At 42.6% G+C, this 23302-nt stretch overlaps 2 protein-coding genes across 2 annotated transcripts in view; both read left to right on the top strand.

The window, feature by feature from the left end:
- Positions 1-9484, top strand: part of sdc3 (syndecan 3) — a 35424-nt gene extending 25940 nt beyond the window's left edge. The window contains exons 3-5 of the mRNA XM_079653791.1: positions 2064-2905; positions 3832-4021; positions 6298-9484. Of these exons, the coding sequence (XP_079509917.1) occupies positions 2064-2905; positions 3832-4021; positions 6298-6464 (1199 nt within the window). The 3' untranslated portion in view covers positions 6465-9484. The remainder of the gene's footprint in view (positions 1-2063; positions 2906-3831; positions 4022-6297) is intronic.
- A 3638-nt stretch (positions 9485-13122) lies between these two features.
- Positions 13123-23124, top strand: nobox (NOBOX oogenesis homeobox). The gene is made up of 9 exons (XM_079655272.1): positions 13123-13239; positions 15517-16244; positions 18433-18592; positions 18970-19076; positions 19393-19532; positions 19653-19789; positions 20543-20786; positions 21664-21980; positions 22500-23124. Exons 1-9 carry the CDS (start codon positions 13206-13208, stop codon positions 22946-22948), a joined length of 2316 nt encoding a protein of 771 aa, XP_079511398.1. The 5' UTR covers positions 13123-13205; the 3' UTR covers positions 22949-23124.
- The last annotated feature ends 178 nt before the right edge of the window (positions 23125-23302 follow it).

Below are 23302 nucleotides of genomic sequence, written 5' to 3'. Positions count from 1 at the left end.
AGTTCTTCTCCTCTTCAGTCGTTCAACGCTTAAACTACACATCAAAACCGACATCTGGAGAGGAGAGGGACAGACAGCCTGGTCTCAGTTGGTTAAATCTCTGTTCAGCTCTCCATGTTTTAATTCAGCCGAACTCATAATTAACGGTTGTTGTTCTCATTTACATATTATTCTGTTTGTGTTGTCAGACAGCTAAATTAGCAGAAAACAGAGATTTGATTGCATCTCTGATTGCTGCGCTGCCGTTGTCAATAAAACCATTACTTTATGATCCCGAAGTCATTTGACAAACAAACAGAGCTCTGCTGTGTGATTGGCTGTATTGACTTTTAATCTGAGTTATCACAAAGACGGGACAGACGGTTATCTTCTTCACGGAGTAACGTTCTGATTTTACACATAAAGGTCCCTTAATGGTGTACTGGGCAAGAAGGCTCTGCTGAGAAATGGCAATATTGGTGCATTATGGGAATGCAATGTTGTTCCCGTCAGGGGATAATTTCCATAGATGTTTACCTTTTGACCTCCGAAGCAGATGCCCAGCCTTGAGCAGCCATTAGCTCCCATAAGGAGCGTCTGCCCTAGCATGTGGTTGTTGTTACCAGTTTACGACCGGGCAACTCTCAGTCAGAGATAGTTATTGTTGTGGGACACCTGGAACACATCCTTCTCGGGGTGAAGATGACCTCGAGCCATAAGCGACAACAAATGTGATTCAGTGTCCTCAGCTGTTTAGTCTATCTATTGAAGAATGTTGATTATTACACTCTGAACTAGTTAATACGTCGAACTACAGAAGGGTTCTTCAGAATTGATTGTGGCATCTCAACCGTGTGGTCAGATCGTGGCCCGTGATATGTCGTGTGAATTCTCCGGCCGAAGCGCCAAATAAACCGTCAGTGTTTGCCATCAAAGCTCCAGGTCTCTTCGTGTCTCTCTGAGTCCTGTTTCCAATTGCTTCAGAAGTTTTCCCCACAGTTCCCAGCCTTTTTAGACCTTGACTCATATAAGTGATTAAAACTCATGATATCCCGGCCCCTGCTCAACAGATTTAGTCCATAGTTTTTTGTAGCCTGTGCAATGTAAATCCCCCAACATACTAAAATGCTCGACTGCCTCTTAACTTTACAGAGCCCTCGAACAGGCTTACATCATCGCTTTACAAAAGCTTGATTTTCCCTTCTCATACTTAAACACAAGGCAGGTGTCTTTGAATTTATTCTCTTCAGAGGGCCAATATGATTTCCATTTTGGAGACAAATAACGACATATGTGTGGATATAAGTCAACAACAGGGGGAAGGAGTAGCATCATGTAGGGCTTGTTGTATATGTGACATTTGTCCGTGTAAGGGTAACGTCCATAGTTTGATTCCAGGCAGGGATCATGTCTGTGCCCATCTTCCACACTCAAGTCCTGTGGCAAAAATAGACTATAATCTTAAAAAGAAAAAAGTTGTTTGCATCCACTTTATTTATGTTGTTAAATCTATGCATAACATACAAATTGTTTGTGTTCTCAAAAATCCCCACAATAAGAAATGAAAAGGCAGCATTGGTGGCATGTTCATACCTTCTGTTAACACAGTTGAATGCTTCACATTTTATAGATCCCCCCCCAAAAAATACGGTCGTGCAACACTGCACCTGCTACTGAAGGTGACTTGTAAGTGTCTTAAATCTCAATTTACAGCTCAGCAGAGAGTAAATTATTGAGTGTTTGTATACAGGGAGTAGTAAATGAGCGTCTAAGGGATTGATTTCAAGCTCAGCCGCAGTCTCGGTTTCTGATTTACTGAGGCAGTGTGTGTGTGTGTGTGTGTGTGTGTGTGTGTGTGTGTGTGTGTGTGTGTGTGTGTGTGTGTGTGTGTGTGTGTGTGTGTGTGTGTGTGTGTGTGTGTGTGTGTGTGTGTGTGTGTGTGTGTGTGTGTGTGTGTGTGTGTGTGTGTGTGTGTGTGTGTGTGTGTGTGTGAGATGTGTGCATTTTTAATGTGTTGACTCCTCTGTTTGTTGTTTTTTGATTAAGTCATTATTTAATTCAAAGTCATCTCTTCTCATCTCCAGTTCCTGACATCAGGCTGAGGCCGACGTCGGCGGGCGTGACCTTCACCACCGAGGAGACCCTCCTCCTCTCCACCACCCAGGCAACAGGCCCCGCCCCCTCCGCCTCACCTGCTGCCGAGCCCAGCCCCAACCCGGAGGGCCCCATCGCCACCCCACTGCCCACTGAGGCCGAGGGAGAGAGTGGTGCATTCTGGGACAGAGAGAAAGAGCTGGAGAAGGAGAGAGAGTTGGAGATGGAGAGAGAGAAGGAGCAAGAGATGCAGAGGGAGATGGAAAAGGAGAAAGAAAGGGAGAGACAGCTGGAGAGGGAGAGAGAAAGGGAACGAGAGAGGGAGCGGGTCCGAGAGCTGGAGAAGGAGAGGGAGCGCGAGCGAGAGATGGAGCGTGAGAGAGAGCGAGAGAAAGAGAGAGAGAGGCAGATAGAGCGTGAGCTTGAAAGAGAGAGAGAGCTGGAGCGAATCAGAGCCGCCGCCGCTGCCCAGACCACCGCCGTCCCCGTGGTTACCACCGAGCTGACAACCATCCCTGCTGAGAGCGCGGCGCCCTCTGCAGGCTCGGATGACCTGAGCACCACAGAAGAAGAGGAGGACGTCTACCTTTCACCTGAACCCACAGCGTTTTTCCCCGGCTTCGACATGGAGACCACCGCAGAGGAAGACGTGTCCACCACTGCAGAGACGACCACAGAGCAGACCACCGCCGCACCCCCCCCCACCACCACCGCTGCACCCACCACCATCAGGACCAGGGTGTCCTTCAGGCCTAGGGTTCCCATGACGACAGCAACACAGGCGGCGCCGTCAGAGAGTACGACCCGCCCACAGCAGCCCACATCTACACAGGTGAGACCATAGGAAACTGACATCCGTCTGCTCTGATGGGTTAGCTGGCAGGCTCTGTTGTGGTTGGTCAACCACTTAGAGATGTCCCGCCCCTTAGCCTATTACGTACAATGTGTTGGAGCGCTAGCCAAGGAGAGAAACACCCTCTGGAAGGAACTTTGGGATTTTAGCCTTTGCAGACCGTTGACATGCACAGAAACCTATATAACACACTACAGGAGAGGGAAAACCACCAAAGCATTATAGAGCCTCTTTAAGTACACATTGGAGGTACTTTCACTTTACTTGAGTATTCTCATTTTCTGCTAATTTATACGCCTGCATTGATAATACTTATTTATTATTCTGTAATAAGCCATTACAATGTGTTAGATTATTACTATTATTATAGAGATTTTAATACATTTTACTTTCTAAATAACATTTGAATAGCATTTCTACTTGTATAGAGATGTAGATTTCCACAGTGTGGTTACTGAGGTATAATATTTGAATCCTTTTTCCACTACTGTCTGGTACTAATGCACTCATTTTGGTCAGAACCAATAAACTATTTAGGTTTGATACCAAACCCTTCCTGCGTAATGCTGGCAGCTTAATTATTTACAGACCAGTCATTTATCTGATTGGTGTGCTTATGTTTATTGCAGCCGTTCTGCATTAAAGCATGATGCATTTAGATTTGTTTGGTTTTCAACATTGTAATTAAGCTGCCAGATTTTATGAAGTGCGTATAAGCATTGGACAATATACCACTTTCCGCTAAACAGACATACAGAGGCTCATTGTTTCAGAGGCCAACGTGTGCCATGGAAAGTTCTCCATTTGTGTCGGTTTGGATACGTTCCTGCTCCGTGGAACAAATTCGATTACATCAAATGTGAATTTCCTGTCGTCAGTCTCACTTTTCTTCCTCTGTGCCCCAGGAGACTAACAACGAGGCGGGTGCTGCAGGAACCAGTGGAGACTTTGAGATCCCTGATGATCGTCGTAATGATCTGGGTCGAGGTTTGTTTCCAGTGGATGCTGATCTGAGCGGGAACACGGTGGAGGGAGGAAGCTCTGCCGCTCAGCTGCCTCAGAAGAACATCCTGGAGAGAAAAGAGGTCTTGATAGGTAGGAGCTTCTGATCCTCTTGGTAGCCAACTCTTAGATCAACAGATCACATTTCCCTGTTGCCTCCCGTATGTTTCCTCTGCCTTCTGGGAGCCGCTAAGATAAACTGGCATTAGCTCACGTTCAAGTAGTACAGATTCATCCCGATGAGTGAATGTGCTACTTAGCCCTGTTTGACCCGTTGAGAACAAGCAAACCCCTTCTTGGGTTATCCAACCCCTCCTCTCTCCCCTCCTTTTCCCATCATTTAGCTTCTGGGTAAAACCAATTCATTTTCAAGTGCCCCCTCTCCTCATCCCAAAGAGCTGTTGTAGAAAGTGAGGCAGCAGCCAACTTGCCTGACCTGACTGGCTCTCTGTCTTTCCTTCAGCTCTTCTGATTGGTGGATTGATGGCGGTGGTTTTCGCTGATTTCCTGGTCATCGGTAAAGAACAGGAGGCATCAGACTTTAGACTAGACTGTCTTTATGAAATACATCTGTACATGTCTGACTCATACATATCCATGTAGAGTGCTGGACATGTATCAACACTGTATTCCCTTTCACTTAAAATAACTTAATATATATACACAGTGATGTGCAGGTATTTCACCATCTTTGACTTTTCACACACGGCTTTAGGACACTTATCTTTTATGACAGAGTTTATCTCTACATTAAGGGGAAATAGCAATTCTGCAAAAGCTTTAAGTTTTGATAAATTAAATAACTTTCAGGATCAGGATAATATTTTTGCCCAAACCAAATATTTCTGATTAAATTAATCCTTTTGTCTTTCCTCTTTAAAGATTTGTATTGAAAACTATTATGAACAATCATGGCTTTCACTCGGCCTAAATCTATATGTTTCACAGAACTGTGGCAGAGCGTCAACATCTTCCCATAGCGATGGCTCCAGTCTTTCTAATGTCTTTCTATTTAATTGAAATGTCATTAGGTCATGAGAAAAGGGTAAAGGGGAACTCATTAGGAGGTACTGTAGGAAAGGAATCTTACATTAGGCTTCATGATTATAAAGCGATGGCAGATTATTGACGTGGCTCTCTAAATGATGCTGCTGCTGCTGCTGCTGCTGCTGCAGGGAACTGTGGGACAACATAATTGCTTTTCCTTTTGTAGGGATTGTCATCTAGAAGAAAGGAAGCACCATATTTCTTAGCGTTTACAGAATTTGACCAGCTGCCACGTCTCTTCTCTTTACTTCTTTGTAATTTCACTAAAGTAGTAACTTTCCAAAGCAAAAAGTCTAACCGCACTAAATTGGGCTCTCTTTGTGGGGTTTGCATGTTCTTCCCATGTTAGTGTGAGTTCTCTCTGCGCCCTCCAGCTCCCTCCCACAGTCTTAACAACATGCAGGTTAGTTTAGTCGTTGACCCTGGATCGCCCGTAGGTGTAAATCGTTCTCTCTTTGTGTCAGCCCTGTGATTGCATGGCGACCGATCCAAGGTGCACCCTGCCCCTCGCCCAATGTCAACTTAGAGAATAAGCGTTGGTGGACTTGAAACATTGCAATTCAAATGTCTAAACTAACAATTCAAATGTCCACTAACAATTGTCTTCCTAAATATATATGCACCGTAAAACTTAAACCATATCTTACAAATGTAAAATAAAATTAGATTTAACTACGAGTGTGTGAAACGTCAAGAGTGGTGAATACTTTTGCAGTCACAAAGGAGTGGTAAGACGTGATGTTATCTTAAATACCCCAGCCTTTATACTCTGATATTAGCAATAATGGAATAAACAAAGACAACACCTCCCACACAATGAACGGGAACAAAGCATTCAACACCAGTTTGGAGGATGTTCTCCATTTTGGCATCAATACCAATTAGTTTAACGAGGGAACGCTTTTTTTTTCTCATTTGATAACCACACATGAATTTATCACACGCAGCAAGAGGTCATTAGCGATGTGCGCAGAGGAAGCTGGTTAACTGCAGCTGCTACGATTGGTTTCACAGGCCCGTCGGGAAACAAACTACTATGTAGCACTGCAGGGCTGTAATTTAGCACAAAGCTGTTGGGAGCCCAGGACGTATGTTGGCACATTCAGGATCATCAGTCTTCACTTAGCGGCTAGGTGATCGTGATGCTGTGGTAGCTCTGCTTTCAGACTAGGAGTGTTTGATGCAGTCTGTAGGGATGTAGTCTGCTGCAGGATGTAGCATTGCCTCTAATGGCATTTATGTGTTTTTCTGTGTTGTAGGATTTGTGATGTTCTGGAAAGGTTTTCTAAGATTTGCAACCCTCTCTTTCTCTTTCTGTCCAGCGGTGATAGTGGGAGGAGTAGTGGGCGCCTTGTTTGCCGCTTTCCTGGTGATGCTGCTGGTGTACAGGATGAAGAAGAAGGACGAGGGCAGCTACACACTGGAGGAGCCCAAACAAGCCACCGTCACCTACCAGAAACCAGACAAGCAGGAGGAGTTTTACGCATAACACTCGTACGGCAGAGAGACAAACCGCACACGGAGGGAGAGAGAAAGAGCGAGAGAGAGAGAAGAGGGAAAGATACTCTAAGCCCCCGTCCTCCTCCTCTTCTTCGTCGCCTCCCCCTCATCCCTCTCTCCTCTCGTCTCCGAAACACTTGAGAGCGCCTCTCTCTCTCTCTGCGGACTCGGAACTTTCTTTTCAATGAAAATGAAAAAGAGGAAAAAAAAAAAAAAAAAATCCAAATATATTCTGAAAAAATAACACACATACACACAAGATGTTTTTTAAAGTAAATGTTGTTATTAATATTCTACAGATTCTCTTGTTCTGTGTAATGATATGATTATTTTGTAAGAAAAACAAACAAAACAAAACACAAGCTCTTATCCTGTGTTTTCCAGCACAAAAGAAATCTTCCTCCTCAGTTTTTATGGAGCAAATGAAAAAGCTTGAAAGACAGAGGAGAGGGGCGAGGCGAGTTGAGCGAGACACAAAAGAAAAAGACGAGTGATGGCCTCGACTCTGCCCCTCGCCCCCGAAAAACACACAGAGCGTCTGGTTGGCCGCACAGAGCCCAGGGTCAAAGGTGAGAGGAAAGGTCTCTTTTGTGCCTTCCATCCCTCTCTGGTGCTCAAAGACGCAAACACACATCCATACAGCCACATGAACACACACACACACACACACACACACACACACACACACACACACACACACACACACACACACACACACACACACACACACACACACACACACACACACACACACACACACACACACACACACACACACACACACACACACACACACACACACACACACACACACACACACACACACACACACGCGATTGGTGGTTCTGACCTCTCTCTCTGTGCTCGGCCAACCAGAAAGCAATGCTCAACTCTCGGTGTGTGTCACAACGTCGAGGAGCCGCTGTGGAAACTTTGGCTGGTCGCATAGAGGCCGATCTGCTCCTCTAAGCTGTACAAAGACTAGTTACGGATAGTAATAATAACCAATAATATATCAATGTTTTGGGCTGGACGGTGACAAATAATAATAATGATAATAATAATAATAATAATAATAATAATACCAAAACAGGAGGATGTGTATTTAGCAATTTAAAAAAAAAGTTTATATGTAAATATCAGCGTATCCTTTCTGGCATCACTAACCATCTGCATGATCATGAAGAGTTTTTATTCATCACATCCGTCATCACTTTAGATGAGCTGTGCTCTCGTCAGCCACACACACACACACACACACACACACACACACACACACACACACACACACACACACACACACACACACACACACACACACACACACACACACACACACACACACACACACACACACACACACACACACACACACACACACACACACACACACACACACACACACACAACTTGCTGTGCATTTAATTACACCACAAAGACTTTTTAAGTATACTTTTCATCATATCATTCTAACGCTTAATCAAACCCATCGTCATTGTGATCGTCATCACTTGTGAAACGAACGAGATCAGGTGGTTTCAATATGTTATTGATTAGTTATCAGTTGCCGGTTGGTTTAAAGTTTGCTCTGTTTGTGTCGAAGCACAACTACATGTCCAGTCATCACCTCATCTGATATCTCCCCCCCCATCACCACCACTCCCAGGCGCACCTTTTGCATGGCTCACTTTCTTTTTCTTCCATCATTGGCTCTGTTTGGGAATGGGTGGGGCCTCTGGGAAGCGAGAGGGGCTCTAATGAGAAACCGAAAGTTTGAATCCGCACAGGAAGTTGCTCCATACATGCACTAATTCATTCAAAATCATAACTTCTGTCATTAAAGCTTTGGTTATGAGGAGGAACTCTGAATCGGTGTTGATGGGGTCAACTTTAACCTGTTGTGGACTCGTTTTGGGGAGGGGAAAACAGGGGGGAAGGGGTTTGGTTTGGGGAATGTGAGGAGGAGACAGGAGGGCTGTGCTTCTATCTAAGAGATTGTAACAATAACCACACCAGTGCGACTGGGCTAGTAGCTTCTATTATACTCAGTACTGTAGAACAAAAATGCATGGGAGTCAAAACAAAACTAACTGGGTGTGTGTGTATGCTTGTGTATGTGTTTCTGTGCGTTTGAAAGGAAAAGAGGGGTGAGTTAAAGTTGGAATGTACTGTGGCCGAGTGTGTGTTTACCTACTCCAGCAGTTCTCACGCTCTTCCACAGACAGGTAACACACCGCCACCACTCCTGTGTGTGTGTGTGTGTGTGCGTGCGTGTGCGTGTGCGTGTGCGTGTGTGTGTGTGTGTGTGTGTGCGTATGCGTGTGTGTGTGTGTCGCCTGCCCCCTCGCCAGCGTGAGTGTGTATCTTCACCTCATCTATACGCGCCACCCGTGTGTATGTGTGTGTGTGTGTATGTCTGTGAGTGCTTCACCTTGGTATTTCACAGCAGACTTTTGTGTACACTGACTAGCCTGTCGACGTGATTGTGTGTCTGCGAGTGTTCCTGTTCACTGCTGAACGAGGGGCAGCTGGTCCCTCACAGCGGCTTTCACACACACTGACTGTGTCTTTTCACTGTATGTCTGTCTGCCTGTCTCCCTGCAGCAGACGGACAGACAACACGCCACTTTCTCACAGGCAGGAATGATCTTAACACGTACTGTCTTTTATAAAGTGACTGTCAGCGTAAACAAAAAGTGAGTGTTTGTACCCATCTAAGCCTGCGTAGCCAAATAAGACGTGTGTGTGCGTGAGTGAGAAAGAGAGGGTGAATTTGTACGTGTGAGTGTAGGTATGAATGTGTATGGGTGTAAGTGTGTGTGAAGCCCAACGGAGGCTACACTACTCTATGTTTGCTGTTCCCATTCCTGTTTTTATACATTTGCATTTTTTTAAGGCTGAGTTTCTGTCATTGGCTGAGTGAGCGAGAGGAGGCGGATACTCCACTCACCGCCCTGTCACTAATCTGCCACTCTGTTCCAAAATAAAAAACCTGGTTGGGTAAATCTGTCCTCTCTTGTCTTTTTTGTCTTTTATTAAAGTGGATAAATCAATGCACCTGTGACTTTTCATTCTGCTGTTTGTGTCTAGTCAGCTTTAAATAATACATGAGGTAGGTAGACTTATCCTCCCTTTTCCAGCCGTTATGCTAAGCTAACAGATTGCTCACTGTAGCTGGTATCAATCTTCTGATCTCACTACTTTGCATTTTGCAAAAAGTTATTTTTCTACTTTGAAGTAGGCTACAGTGCACATACCAGACAACCAGAGAGAACCTTGAAACCAATCTGTACCTGTCCTGAAAAATAAAACATGGTTCAAGATTTATTGGAGGTCAATTTGCATAATTTAATAATCATAATTCTACCAATTAGGGTCTGCACAGATACTTAAGGTATACTGATTGTTGTATTCAATTGACAGGTGCTTTATTTTATTAACCCAATTAATCATAACTTTCATTTTGTTCCTAGTGACTTCATATCATTGTCTGTTTTTGTTTTAAATGGTGCTTTTACATTTAAATAACCCCTTTCAAGGCACTCAATTCCACCCATGCAGTTTTATTAGATAAAACGAGTTATTATATTTAAAGTACAAACTATTTTGGGGGATGGGGGTCACTGTGCAGCAGCAGACACATATCCTCATTTGCAAACTATATGTAACCTTCCATTAAAAAATATATTTAAAATGTTTCCATATCACATTAATTTCATTTCTAATTAGTTAGACTTTTGCTATGAAGGCTGTTTTTTTTAAGGAACGTATTCTCTGTAGTCGGTATTAATCTGGTTAATACATATATATGCGTAGTAAATGAGATCAATATAAATGGAAATTATATTGATTTGAATTGACATTTGTTTTTGGCTAATAGATACGGAAACAATACCAGACCCACTTTACTTGATTGTATGCTAATTTCCTTACAAATGCACCATTATTTAAAGTACAAAAACCAATTAACATACAGTGAACCTGGGAGTTTTTGGAGGCTCTAGGGGTCAAAGTAATCCATCGTTGTTCATTAATATAATTACGACCTGTCAAGGGTGTACCAGTCTCACTCAATGTCAGCTGGGACAGGCTGTGGCCTCCTGCGACTTTGCTGGGTGAATGTGTTAAAGGACTTTATTTGATACAATACATAATACATCACAAGAATAGTATGTTTTAGAAGCCCTCGCTACTCATTCTGTGACAAAAAGAAATTCTATGAAATCATAAAGATTGTGGCTATGGTTGAGAACAATATTGTAATAATGCCTTGTTTGCATTTGTATTACCTCTAAATGCACCTGATTTGTTGGGTAGCTTCCAGAAGAGCTGCTAAAGTAAGCTTTACTTGGAGGTTTCTACACAACTAATCCAGATTCAACTGGAGTAACGTTCAATTAAATTCCCGTTATCATTGACATCTTCATTAGTACTTCCCACATCCACTAAATAAGCTGCAGTTTGTCAAATGTCTAACTTGATTAACATGACTTCCCAAATTGTAAATAAACACCTTTTTCTTTTATAAAACCATATTCTGTTGTATGTAATCTTTCATAAATATGTGCCTATTATCAGTCTCTGATATTTCTGCTTCCACTTTAATGCACTTTGTGGTGCTCACAGTCACATCAAGTATAATTTTTCAGAAACAGCAACACATCTAGTCCTAATTCCCAATCCTCTTCTCCAATCCAGAGAACAGAAAGTATCAACATTACAATTTCTCTAACTGCAGTTTGTGTGAAAAATGTTCTCAGTGTGGTTTGGATTAAAGAATGAAGCAACCAGGGCATTGTTGCTGGAAAGACACACTACTGTTGAATTATTTAAAAGTGAATTTCCAATGCTGTGAGCATTACAAATGAAATTCCATTTGTCTCCACTTGCTGGGCTGGAGGAATAAATCTCAGAGACAGATATCTCAAGATTTTGGGAAAAACAATTGTGAGTGAAAAACATTTTGTAATTTGGGTGAGCTGAACCTTTTATTTTGGTCTTGGCTGTGACTAACCCCCCCCCCCTGGTGCTGGATTGAACTTGAGGCCGAGGATTTGCTCGTCACTCAGGACTCAGCAGTGGCTGCTCTGAATGAGAATATATTTTAGTAACACACATTCAAGAGAACTCGCATGCAGACACAAAGTCTCCCTCTGGTGTTCTCACACACCAGCATTAGCCTGGCCTTCATACCATTTCTGACCTCGTAACTTTACACGCAGCCCATATGACTCAACGCTACATCTGACCGAATTCTGTATATATTTATATGTGTGATGGCAGTCTCTTAACAAGCTATTTACACTTGCTGAACTCTGTGAACCGTCATGGGAGAAACACCCAGAGATGTTGCTAATGTAAGTCATTGCATACAAATGTACTTATGAATTGATTAAATAAACTGTCCTGGGTAATTTGCAAGCACGCAGGAAAGGAAATTAATCTAAATGGGCCTTCAGTTTAAATTCTTTGCATCAGACCAGATTAAACCAAGGTCACCTGATGTGGAGGAGGGAGTGTGCAGATGGCCTTTCCCTGGATCCAGAGGAGACAGCAAGCTGTCCTGGCCTTGGCTATGGTGGGCTGCTTATATGGAAATGTGCCTTTCACAGAGCATGAGGGGGGTTTTATTGGAGCCCTTCTCTGTTTGGGAGGAGTAGAGCAGAGGAGGCTGAACATGGGAGTTGGGGTAGACAGAATAAGAGCCTGGGGTCCAGGCAGTACCCCATCTGGTGGGTAACGGTGGAACAACTGAAACTAGGAAACTTGATTTAAACTGATTTTATCATGATTTTAACCTGAATTTATTCTGAATTTATCCTGAATTCAACCTGAATTTATCCCAGCATCTTTACAACTGACATGCAAATGTTTGATTGGCATCCTTCCAATATAATAAGAGAAAGTGATATGATATGATATATGAGCACTTTATTTTACAAAGACCTTGGCCCACTTTAAGCCTTTGTGAAATAAAGTAAAATTACCAGCATTTTGAAACTTTAGTTGAACTGTTCACTACTCATAGACATCAGAAATTATAAAAACAATTTTTTTTGGTAACGCCAACAAAGGCAAAAAAAAGGCAAAATGGCAAAATGTCCCTTTCAAAAGTTATAATGCACAGGTATAAGGAAGCATAAAATGGAAATGCTTTCCATTTGTAAATGCAATACTTGAGTAAACATACCTACTTGATCCCAATGATTGTGATACAAACATAATATATATTCCTTAAATCAACACAATGTAAGCCTATACATTAGGTAGAATACAATATACCTTGTGTTTACAACTAACACATCAAGGGAAAGAGAATTAGCTAAGAAAAATATCAACCTTTTAAAGCTTGGAAGTGTTTAATGTTTTAAGAGTTGTTGTTGCTTTGCCAACATTAAACTCAAGATAAAATGTAGGCACCTTCTTTAACATATAAATCAACTCAGTAAACTTGTTAATGTTGATTAGTAAGCAACAATATATTGTTTTAGGAAACCAGTCCATGTATATTCACTGCATGACATCAATAAAGTTTTCTTAGATTATGTCACTTACCTGATCGCGTGTGTTACCGGTCCTGGTTACTGATTGGCTGGATCAGTTTCACCTTCACGCGACACTTCTCCATCACACTGCTGAAGGTAATCAATCAATCAACCTTATTAGCCTGCAGTGCTGGAGCAATTCACCTCGTCACCTTGCTTAATTGATTATTAGTTTAGACTTCAACATGGAGGAACACTGTGATTTAGAGGAAGATTTTGGTAAGGACCACTATGATGACATTTAATTGTTTTATTGTTTTATTGGTTTATTGGTTCGCTTTTCACTTGTCGACCATTTCCTATAGCTCAACTTTTGTGTCATTTTGTAAACTTTGAAATACTTTGCGGGTGTATTTAAAGCTCTTTATCTTTCCTGTGAGGCTCAGCTTCCAGAGCTGCACAGCTCCACAGAGACACTTTACGATTTTAAAACTCAGCTATTAACATTCGCGACCTGGTGTTTGTACATGGGGACAGTGGGTTAGCTAGTTCAGCTGCAGCTAGCTGTTCAGAGTTAATTAGCGGTCAGGTGAGGTGGCACGAGACGCTGCACACCTGGGACACTAATTAAGTCACTGCAGCTCCTCGCGGGGATGACGTTTATCAGTTGTTTTTTTTCATGAGTCATGAAATAGGAAAGTAAGAGCTCCAAACATTTCAAATTAGTTATTGCACTGTGCAGGGGTGCCCAAACTTGGATTAGCTATATCACACGGTAGTATTCATGTGTTAATAAACCCACTTTTCAAATAAATTCAGTCAATGAAAGTTGGAAACATTTTCTAACAAATCTAAGTTGATAAGAAAAAAGCCCAATAACTTATTTACATAACAAACTTGACGTATAGGCCTACACTTCCTGTTTATTCTTATTATAATCAATCTGAGGCTTCTGTTTTGAGGAATGAGCTAACCACTTTTTGTAATAATGTAAATGGAGCGCATCATTTACCTACATTTGATTGATTTTGCTAACTTATAATTGAATTTATGATGCAATATACCTCACTGAGTGGCCCAGCCCCGTATATTTTGTATATATCTTTAAAGCATATGCCCGAAAATCATTTGTTTCAAATTCTTAAATGTGAATTGGCTGGACTTTTTAGTATTTTGTGATGGTAAACTTAACATTTTTCTTTGATTGGAATAAAAGTCAAAATTAAAAAATCCTAACTATAAAATTGATATAATCAGCCAATGATTTACCAACTATATATTCCCCTAAACCTGCCAAAAATACAGAAGACAGGACCTCAGGGATAGCCAAGGCCCTGGATGAGAATACCACTTTGTCAGATGGCCCGTAACAAAATGCATTTCATATCATTTCATATTTTAAAGAAAGCAACATATGTCAACAGGGACTCAGTGTGAGCTGGCGTCTACCTAGAGAGCCATCATAGGTTAAGGTTTGAAACCACAAACCTTATCACAATTTTAATCAATTTGTTAAGTATTAAATAAATTGCCTATTGGAAAAACTCAATATCCTTCACATAAAGATTAAGATGCAAACTAATAAGCTGGAAACATGTTTTAAAAAAGCCGAAAGACAATACTACTACCACTACGTGATATCAATAATAGACGTTTACAACAAGCACAGACAAAAACACATATGAATAAATAAAAAACGATGTAGTACAGATCATAGAGAAGGCAAGAGAAAAATAAATCTTTTGAGAATGCTTTTTAAAGAAATTGGAGTCTTCAGGGAGTCTATTCCAGTAAATGGGATATAAAAACTAGAGACAGTCTTGCTGAGTCTCGATAAAGCAACAATATGAGACACAGATGAGTGGCTCATTTCATTTAAGCTTTCTCAATTTATGGTGAAGCAAGACCAAGTAGATCAAGAAAGTAGTTTAGAGTACGAGAAACTGATTTGGTGGTTCAAGGTGTAATGAGTTTTCTTTTACTACTCCACGTTAGAAATCTGGCTCCAGCAGTAGTTTTAGGATTATGTAGAGGTTTCTCCAAGTTCTTGTTTTGATTAAAGCTGTTTGTTATTTGCTGAAATACTTATCTTGAAACAAATCAATAAGTGAAATGCTTTGAGATAGAAAAGAAAATCTGGTGGCTGTCACAGGACTGTAATCAGTTGTTCCATCGTGTCTTTTGAATTAAATTAAACGATTCCACTGCCGACCTTACTGTTTAACTGCTCGCAAATTCTACATGTATTGTGTTCTTGCCCAAGCTTCTAACTTAATTGCTCAGAACAAAATCTGTGATTGTTGGTTAGGCTTTAGTGATACATTTAGGGGAGTGTCTTTAGAGGGTGGACTGAGGGACGAGCTGACTCCGTAGATTTAGATCTCGGTATTGCAAAAGGGTTTCGCCACATTTGGCTGGATATTTTTGTTGCATAATTTTGGATATCTTGCTTACTCTGCTTGCCGACTGCCTCATGTTACTTATCCAGGCTTTAGTGTCCAGGCTTTACAGACTTTGGACAAAAGTCAAAAAAAAAATAATAACTCTCTTTTGCAGACTGTCCGAGTCTTCTGTGCGAGGAGCTGGAGGATTTGGAAACAAAGAACCACCAAGGGAGAAGGAGGAGGAGGGAAGGAGAGGAGAGGGTGTTTAATCAGACAGAGGATGACGAGGCAGGAGAGGAAACAGGCCGAGAACACGAGGAGGGGGAGGAAGAGAGAAAAAGGAAAGATGTTGATTTAGAAAATGAACTGATGGCGACAGAAGAAGAGGAGCAGGTGAGGCCAGAGAGCAGGCTGGGAGCGGAGGAGGAGCAGATGGAAGACGACAAGATTGAGAACAACAAGGAAACAATCGCCGACAAGCAAGAGGCCAAAGAAACGAAAAGTCTAGAAGAGAAAAATGAGAAGAAAAAGGGTAGGAAGAGGTGCGGTAGGAAGCTAAGTGAGCGAGTGAGAAACAGGAGAGGTTATAAAGATGTCAGCGAGCGCTATGAGGAGGAGAGTGGGATCCAGGAGGCGCCAGCGATGAGTTCAGAGGAGAGCTCTGCTCCGGCCGAGCCTCCCATCGGTCTGATGAACAGCTGCGACCTGTCTGACCCTGTCTTCCTGGGCTGTGGGGGGGCCGGCCTGTACTGCCCTCCTCCTGCTCCTCTCCCCCCGCTGTACTCCTCACAGCCTCCTGTCCCCATCCAACCTGCACCTCCTCTACCTCACGGGACAAAAAGACCCTGCAGCCCCTCTGTACTTTACAGTCACTCCCTGCAGGGCCCACAGCCTCACGAGGTGAGACTACACCGTCACTGTTTATCAATCACTGCAGGAAATGTACACATACAGTATGCTGAACAACATTTGAGTCCCTGAATTCCCAAACACCGTTGATTCATCTGCAGATTATAACATTTAGATTCATCAAGTTATCGTTTCCCTATAAAATATCAGAAAATAGTGAAAACTATTTTTTTTCTCAAAATCCAAGCTGATGTCTGAAAGTGTTCAGTTTACTTTGATGTAATGAGAAATGCAGGAAATCTCCAGATTTGAGAGGCTAAAACTGTCATTTCTGACATTTTTGCATGTGAAAGGACTCAATTGATCAATGATTATTAAAATAGAAGGCAATCATTTTTCTGTCAATTGACTAAAAGTTGCACCTATAACCAAAATGATCTTAAGATAGTTCTCCACTGATTCATCATGCACTCGTATAACATTGACCGAGGAGTTAGATTTTTTTCTGAAGCAGTAAAACCAGAGATATTGTCTTTCTTTTACCACATATTCAAAACCTGATGCCTTTATTACCAATTATGCAACATGACCGCTACCAGTTAGTTCAGACCCAGGTGTTTATTGAAGACTGTGATGTGCTTCATTGGTGAGCTCCCTTTAGGCTTTACGACTGGATAAATCTTATCAGAGACTGTCACACTTCTTCTTTCGTGTAACGTCAGAGGTCCAACTCGGTGTCGTGTAGCCATGCCCGCATCTGTGGTCCTACGTCGAAGAGGCTGGCTTCCGAGGGTGGTCTATATAAAGGGCAGGTGGTTATTATATGTTCGGCAGTCTGTTCAGGGTCACCGCACTCGCATGCAGCACTGTCTGCCAGGCCCCACTTCTTCATTGATGTTTTAAAGCGACCGACCCCAGTTCGTAGACGGTTTAGTGTGCTCCACTGCCGGCATGGTAGTCACACTATATACTGTGTATTCTACCCTCTTTAGATGCAATATATAATCAATTCAACTTAAATGCAACAGCTCTGCCATAAATTCTACCTTTTACAAAGTTAATAATGTTGAGTTTTTATGACCTTGTGCAGTCAAGTAAAATAACACCGCTAACTATGACTTCAGGAATTAAACATATCATTAAATTAACACCTCTATAAAAATATAACATTATGGGTATAATAAAGGCAGACTTTCAGAACAGTTGCATTGGATCACATAAGACGGTATTACTGAGTGAATTTGCATCACCTTGTAGTAGTACAAGTTCTTCATTGAATCTTTAGGGTGGTTATATAATATTTATTAATTTATATTTTTATACGTCTTCATTTTAGACATTTTTCCCCAAATGTAGCCTGACACTTTTCAGATCTTTGCAAACTGTGGTTTGTTTGCAGGACTTTAAATACACTACCTGTGGTTTGAGTATTGCTTGGCGGCGCATGAGGTTAAACCTCTACAGCCCAACAGGCACATTTGCATGTTCTGGTGAAGATCTCCAGGTGTCTAATAATAACTCTTGTCATGTATAATTACGGTGTAATATGTGTGAAATGATGCACACCTACAACCTTCTGCAATATTAATGATGCAGCTGTGGAAATAACATCCTGGGCTTTAATATTTGTCTCAGTGTGCGGTGTGGTGTGATATCAGTAGGTGAAAGAGCTTAATTGAAGCATTGTGACAAGCAAATGGAGAATTTGATGATGTCAAACTGTGTCAAATCATTTCATCTCACTGTGAAAATATGTATCACATTTGATCGTCTTTTGCCAGTTGTACCTACACCATGAAGTAATCTGTAGCTTGAAGAATAACTCTGCTCAGAACACAGAAGTATGCATTATTATTATTATTATTATTATTATTATTATTACTAATAAATAAAGAATGAAAATATTTAGCGCAATAGCAAGATGCTGAATGTTCCTAATATATGGCCAGAACTGCACTCAAAATTAACCAGGAACACCAACTTCAATCTTAAAATCAAAACAATTAACCTTTTTCTATATTATCTGGCATTTAATAGACTAAACAAATAATCAATTCAGAACAAAATGGCAGATTCATTAATAAATTCAACAAATCATACATTTTGTTGCTTTCTGGGGGCTGAAAAGTTCCACAGTGCACTTACTGGTGTACTTCAACTTATTTTTGGCAGACAAACTTCCCTGTTGGCTCTTGTGACGGAGAAGAGATGATGTTGATGTTTTTCTTATTGATGACAGATGGAGATAAACCGGGTCTACTCCACCCGACACTGCATCCGCTACAGCAGCAGGGGTCGAGGCCTCAGCCTTCCTCTGTTGCCGGGGGTAGAAGAGGTCGTTGACAACGGCCTGCTTCCACCTCCTCCCAAGAAGAAAACCAGAACTCTCTACAGTACCGGTAACCAAACTGTCTGTCTGTCCAGGTGTGTTCAGATTTGGTTATGCAAACACTTCAGTGTGTGTGTGTGTGTGTGTGTGTGTGTGTGTGTGTGTGTGTGTGTGTGTGTGTGTGTGTGTGTGTGTGTGTGTGTGTGTGTGTGTGTGTGTGTGTGTGTGTGTGTGTGTGTGTGTGTGTGTGTGTGTGTGTGTGTGTGTGTGTGTGTGTGTGTGTGTGTGTGTGTGTGTGTGTGTGTGTGTGTGTGTGTGTGTGTGTGTGTGTGTGTGTGTGTGTGTGTGTGTGTGTGTGTGTGTGTGTGTGTGTGTGTGTGTGTGTGTGTGTGTGTGTGTGTGTGTGTGTGTGTGTGTGTGTGTGTGTGTGTGTGTGTGTGTGTGTAGATCAGTTAGAGCATTTAGAGGCTTTGTTCCAGGAGGACCACTATCCCGACGCAGAGAAGAGGAAAGTCATCGCCGCCTCAGTTGGTGTCACGCCTCAAAGAATTATGGTTAGAAGTTTTCCGACTCTTTTACATTTCTTATTTGGTGATTTACCTCCTCTAAGAGAGAATCAGGAATTAAGTTAGGTGCACCTCTTTTGATTGAAACCTAAGTTCTTGGTGTCAATCTACAAAAAAAACGGGGGCAATTATCCCTTTTATTTAAATGAGTTCTCCAATAATTGAGGATTCAGGGAAAAGTTTTCCTTCCTGTCTCAAAAGCGACTGCCTTCTTTCACCTCCCATCTTTCATTGTCTCGTCATCATCCTCAGTCCTTTTTATTGATCAATGTTATTGTCTTGTCTGCATGACGCTGTGAACCAGGTCTGGTTTCAGAACCGCAGGGCTAAGTGGAGGAAAGTGGAGCGCTCCATCACAGCGAGGGGTGAACACAGACAGAGCCGTGCTGGCAGCAGCAGCAGCCCCCTGCATCACCCAATCAATCCCAGCCTGGCACCCAACAGGTACTACACTATATCGCTCTGTGTTGGTCGTTTTTCTTGTTCTCAAATGGTCCAAGCTACTTTTGATTAGTCGTTATTTTATATATGATTGATTGTAACTTATGTTTATTCTCTTTTCAGTCAGGAAGTTCCCTGTTTTTCGAATCACTTTGCCACAAAGCTGCCCCAGCTCGCCCCTGCAGCTCCTTCTTTCTCCGTCATCTCCAACCAGACTCCGCCCTCCTACAGCAACCTGATCGCCAGCCTCAACAGCCCAGGTGCTGTAACCCTCATTCACAATGAATCAAAAGCACCGCTCATGATTAGGTCCCAGTGCTCCACAGATACTACTTAAGAGAAGAGGCCCCACTGTGCTTTTTGTGTTTTCCCTTTTCCTGTAGTGTGTTATATATGTTTTTGTGCATGTAAATGGTCTGCAAAGGCTAAAATCCCAAAGTTCACACCAGAGGGAGTTTCTCTCCCACCTAAAACAACAAACTACTATACTAACATGTAAACATAGAATGCTACATACATTATACATGTGTGCAAGCTGCTGCAGTTCTTGAGTGACATTTTAAATGCAATGAGGTAGAGATCAACATTACACAAAGTACAGAACAAAAGCCTCAGAGTTCTTGGAGTGGGCAGACCTCGGGCAAGGTCAAATGCCCATTCTCCAAAAAAAGAGTACATATTGGACATTCAGAACACTAATATAGCAGCTAACAACTATTTGCCATGTTAACATATTGTGGCGTAATGTTGCTCTGAGTAGACACACAGAGGTAACAATTCAATCCAACATCAAGGAACTAGTGGGGACGGAGCCAGCTGTTTCCTACATCTTGGCCCAAAAGCCGACTTGAACACCCATAACAAACTAACCAGTGGAACACTAGCACTTACAATGCACTACATTTAAACTCGGTGAGGCTTCCCCCTGCATGTGGAGATAGTACAATTCCCCAGAAAGCAAACTACAATGTCTCTTTAATCTCAGTATTTAATCTCTCTGTTTCATCTCCAAGGTCAATCCAGAGGGAGAGATGTGGGCCAGCACCAGCTTTCATCTCAGGGGGAGTTAGCAGAGTATCACCCCCGTCCCATTCACAGCCCCCCCCCTCTGCGGAGAGCCAGTCTACCCCTTTTCACAACGACCTACAACGCTGCCAACCCAGCTCCACCTCTCCTTAACACCCTGGCTCACAACCAACCTCTGTTCCTCGATGCTCTGGAGAGCGGCTCCTCCCAGGCTCTGCAGACTGACACCAGGTCAGCTCGGTTCGCAGCAGACTGTGACATGAATACTAGACGATGATTTGAACAGGGATGAGTAGTACAGAGGACAGGCTGCAGACAGGAGCAGGGATCCTGTGAATTACTGATATATAATGATGCTGCAGACAGCGCCTGTAGAGGGGAGTCGATTTCAGCCTGCTCTCTGAAATATTTGAGAAATCCTGCTGGGAGAAATAACAGTTAGGAATTGCTCTGTAGAAAATTACATGTCTTTGACTACTTCTATTTATCACAGCTCTTAAATAAATCCCCTAATGCTAGGCAATATAAAACGAAATAATAGCAATGAATTTTAATACCTGTTTAGCTCCCTGAGCACCAGATTGACTTACTCTTCTCCAAATGGCTGGTTGTTTTCTGCCTTATTTGCCATATACTCTTATTTGTTTTGGGAGTACAGATTAAGTGTTTATTTTTTATTTTTTATGATACCTGTGTTTTTAAAACAGTGGTAGCCTACCCTTATTTCCCCCTGTAGTGTCGCTGGATGCCTTTTCATTCTCTGTAGCTCAGTGGGCGGTGGTGGGCTGTGACGGCAGGTTCCATTCAAACTGAATTGCAGATTATCGTTGTCTCTGCTTTTTAGTCCTTACGTGTGAACCATAAGACATATTCTCCTGTTGTGTTTAAAAGGGTCCTGTCATGACAGCTAGCTGATTTGAGTGACAAAATAATCATGACATTTGCAAAGGTTCCCAAAGTCTTTTATTGGGCCTTTTGTACACTTTGGGTGAGATCGATATAAAGACATGTGGAAGTATCTGAGCATAATATATATAACGTCCCTGCTACACATCGTATATATTTGAAGATGTTGTTTTGACTAAATCCTTCTTTGTTTTGTCCGCAGTTCTCTATTTGACTTTGGGGATAAACTGGACTACCTGACCTCAGGCCAGCAGAGCAACCCAATCTCCTACCAGCTCCAGACCTCTTACCCCTCCACTCAGCCCCAGCACCAACCTCAGGCATCTCTGTCCCGCATGGCCTACCTCACCCCCTCCCCCTACCTTACCCAAAACCCTCCAGATTCCAACCCTACCTCCTACCTGACCTTCGGCCCCGGGGGAAACTCCACTGGGATTGTGACCTACTCCACTGGAGGCCAAGCTTACTACCAGTCCCAGAGCGCAGGACAAATCCTAATGCAGTCGGCCGGTCATCCTGGTGAGTCAATAAAATGAGATTTTATTAGACTTCCTCATGGAAAAACAAAAACACACCAATCGAAGGGGTTTCAGCACACTGTTTTTCAAAGAACCAGATATTTACCTACACTAAGAAGATTGTTTTGCAGGTGTGTATGTGTTGGTTGGTTTGTTTGCCTATCAACAGGATTAAAGAAAAAATACTGTCCAGATTTCCTTGAAATTTGGCAGAAAGATGTGTCATGGGCCAAAAGAGTGGAAGAGTTGAATCCCTATCCAAGCCTTGAGTGCCCAGAATGCGAGTCACCAAACATTTTCTGTCCAGAAAAAGAACAACATCCTTTAATTCCCCAAAAAGTAGCCCACTCTGCTGCAGTTGGTTCTTGAGCAAGAACTAGACCATTAACAGATGTGCTTATAAGTGTATTAGTTTGCCATTTTGACTTTTCACTGATAGTGACAATCAACTCCTGCTGATTTGTGCTGAATGCTCTCCGATAAAGCTTGATTGTCTCATTGAGTGGTCGGTGTTCTGCAGGTGGGATCACAGCCTACCAGTCGTACCCCTGGGGCAGCATGTACAGCCAGCCAGCCCTGCACCAGCGCTCTCAGTGCCCTCCAACTTACCCCAGCAGCCGAGGTGCTCGAGACCCCCAGCCGCCCTCCTCCAACACCCTGCCTCCCCCTTCTTACTTCATGCGGGGGGACCACGCCGTGCCCTCACATGCAAACTCCCAGCGATCATCCCACACCACCAGCAGCAGCAGCAGCAGCTGCACCACGGTCCTCCCCCCTGTGTCCACCCTGCGGCCCTCTCGCCTCAGAGCGGATATCACTCCCACCAAGGCTGCCTCCCTGCTGTCTTCTCAGGTCAGCCCTGCCTCCCCAGACAGCTCTCCAGTGGCCCCTTGTGTCAAGATTGAGTATGACAGCCCTCGAGAGATTCACAGCCACTTCCATTGCGACTTCTCCCTCAATAATTTTTGAAGAAATGTTTGTTTGTGTGAGAGTGTTTGCTTTAAGTGTTAATATATGTCCTGTTTAAATGTAAGTAGTTCTCTGTTTTCCATTTGTATTACTATTAGGATGTTCTCGATATTACTGTAAGCTGGTTCGGTTGGGCCTTTAGCTGCAATAAATGCTCATTGTTCTGTTAATCCTTATTTATGCATTTGACCAGCATTGCTGTGGTTTCAATCAGCAGTCTCTGACATGTTATGGCTCAGAGGAAAGTTTTTATTGAGAAAATGTGGTTGCAGACCGGAGAGGGGCGTGGGAGGCGGGTTAATTGCAAAGCGTAATTGTTCCCCACATCCCCATCAGTATGTGCATGCATATTCA

The sequence above is a fragment of the Notothenia rossii genome, assembly GCF_949606895.1.
Source record: "Notothenia rossii genome assembly, chromosome: 10".
Taxonomy (NCBI): Eukaryota; Metazoa; Chordata; class Actinopteri; order Perciformes; family Nototheniidae; genus Notothenia; species Notothenia rossii.
Note: the sequence above shows the minus strand (reverse complement) of the source record. Positions and strands in the feature narration are given on the sequence as shown.

Bases quoted from the DNA above. Each gene is read 5' to 3' on its own strand.
- nobox (XM_079655272.1), top strand. From the start codon at position 13,206: ATGGAGGAACACTGTGATTTAGAGGAAGATTTTG. The intron at 18,593-18,969 runs GTAACCAAACTG...GTGTGTGTGTAG, and splicing joins CAGAACTCTCTACAGTACCG to ATCAGTTAGAGCATTTAGAG. The intron at 19,790-20,542 runs GTGCTGTAACCC...TTCATCTCCAAG, and splicing joins CGCCAGCCTCAACAGCCCAG to GTCAATCCAGAGGGAGAGAT.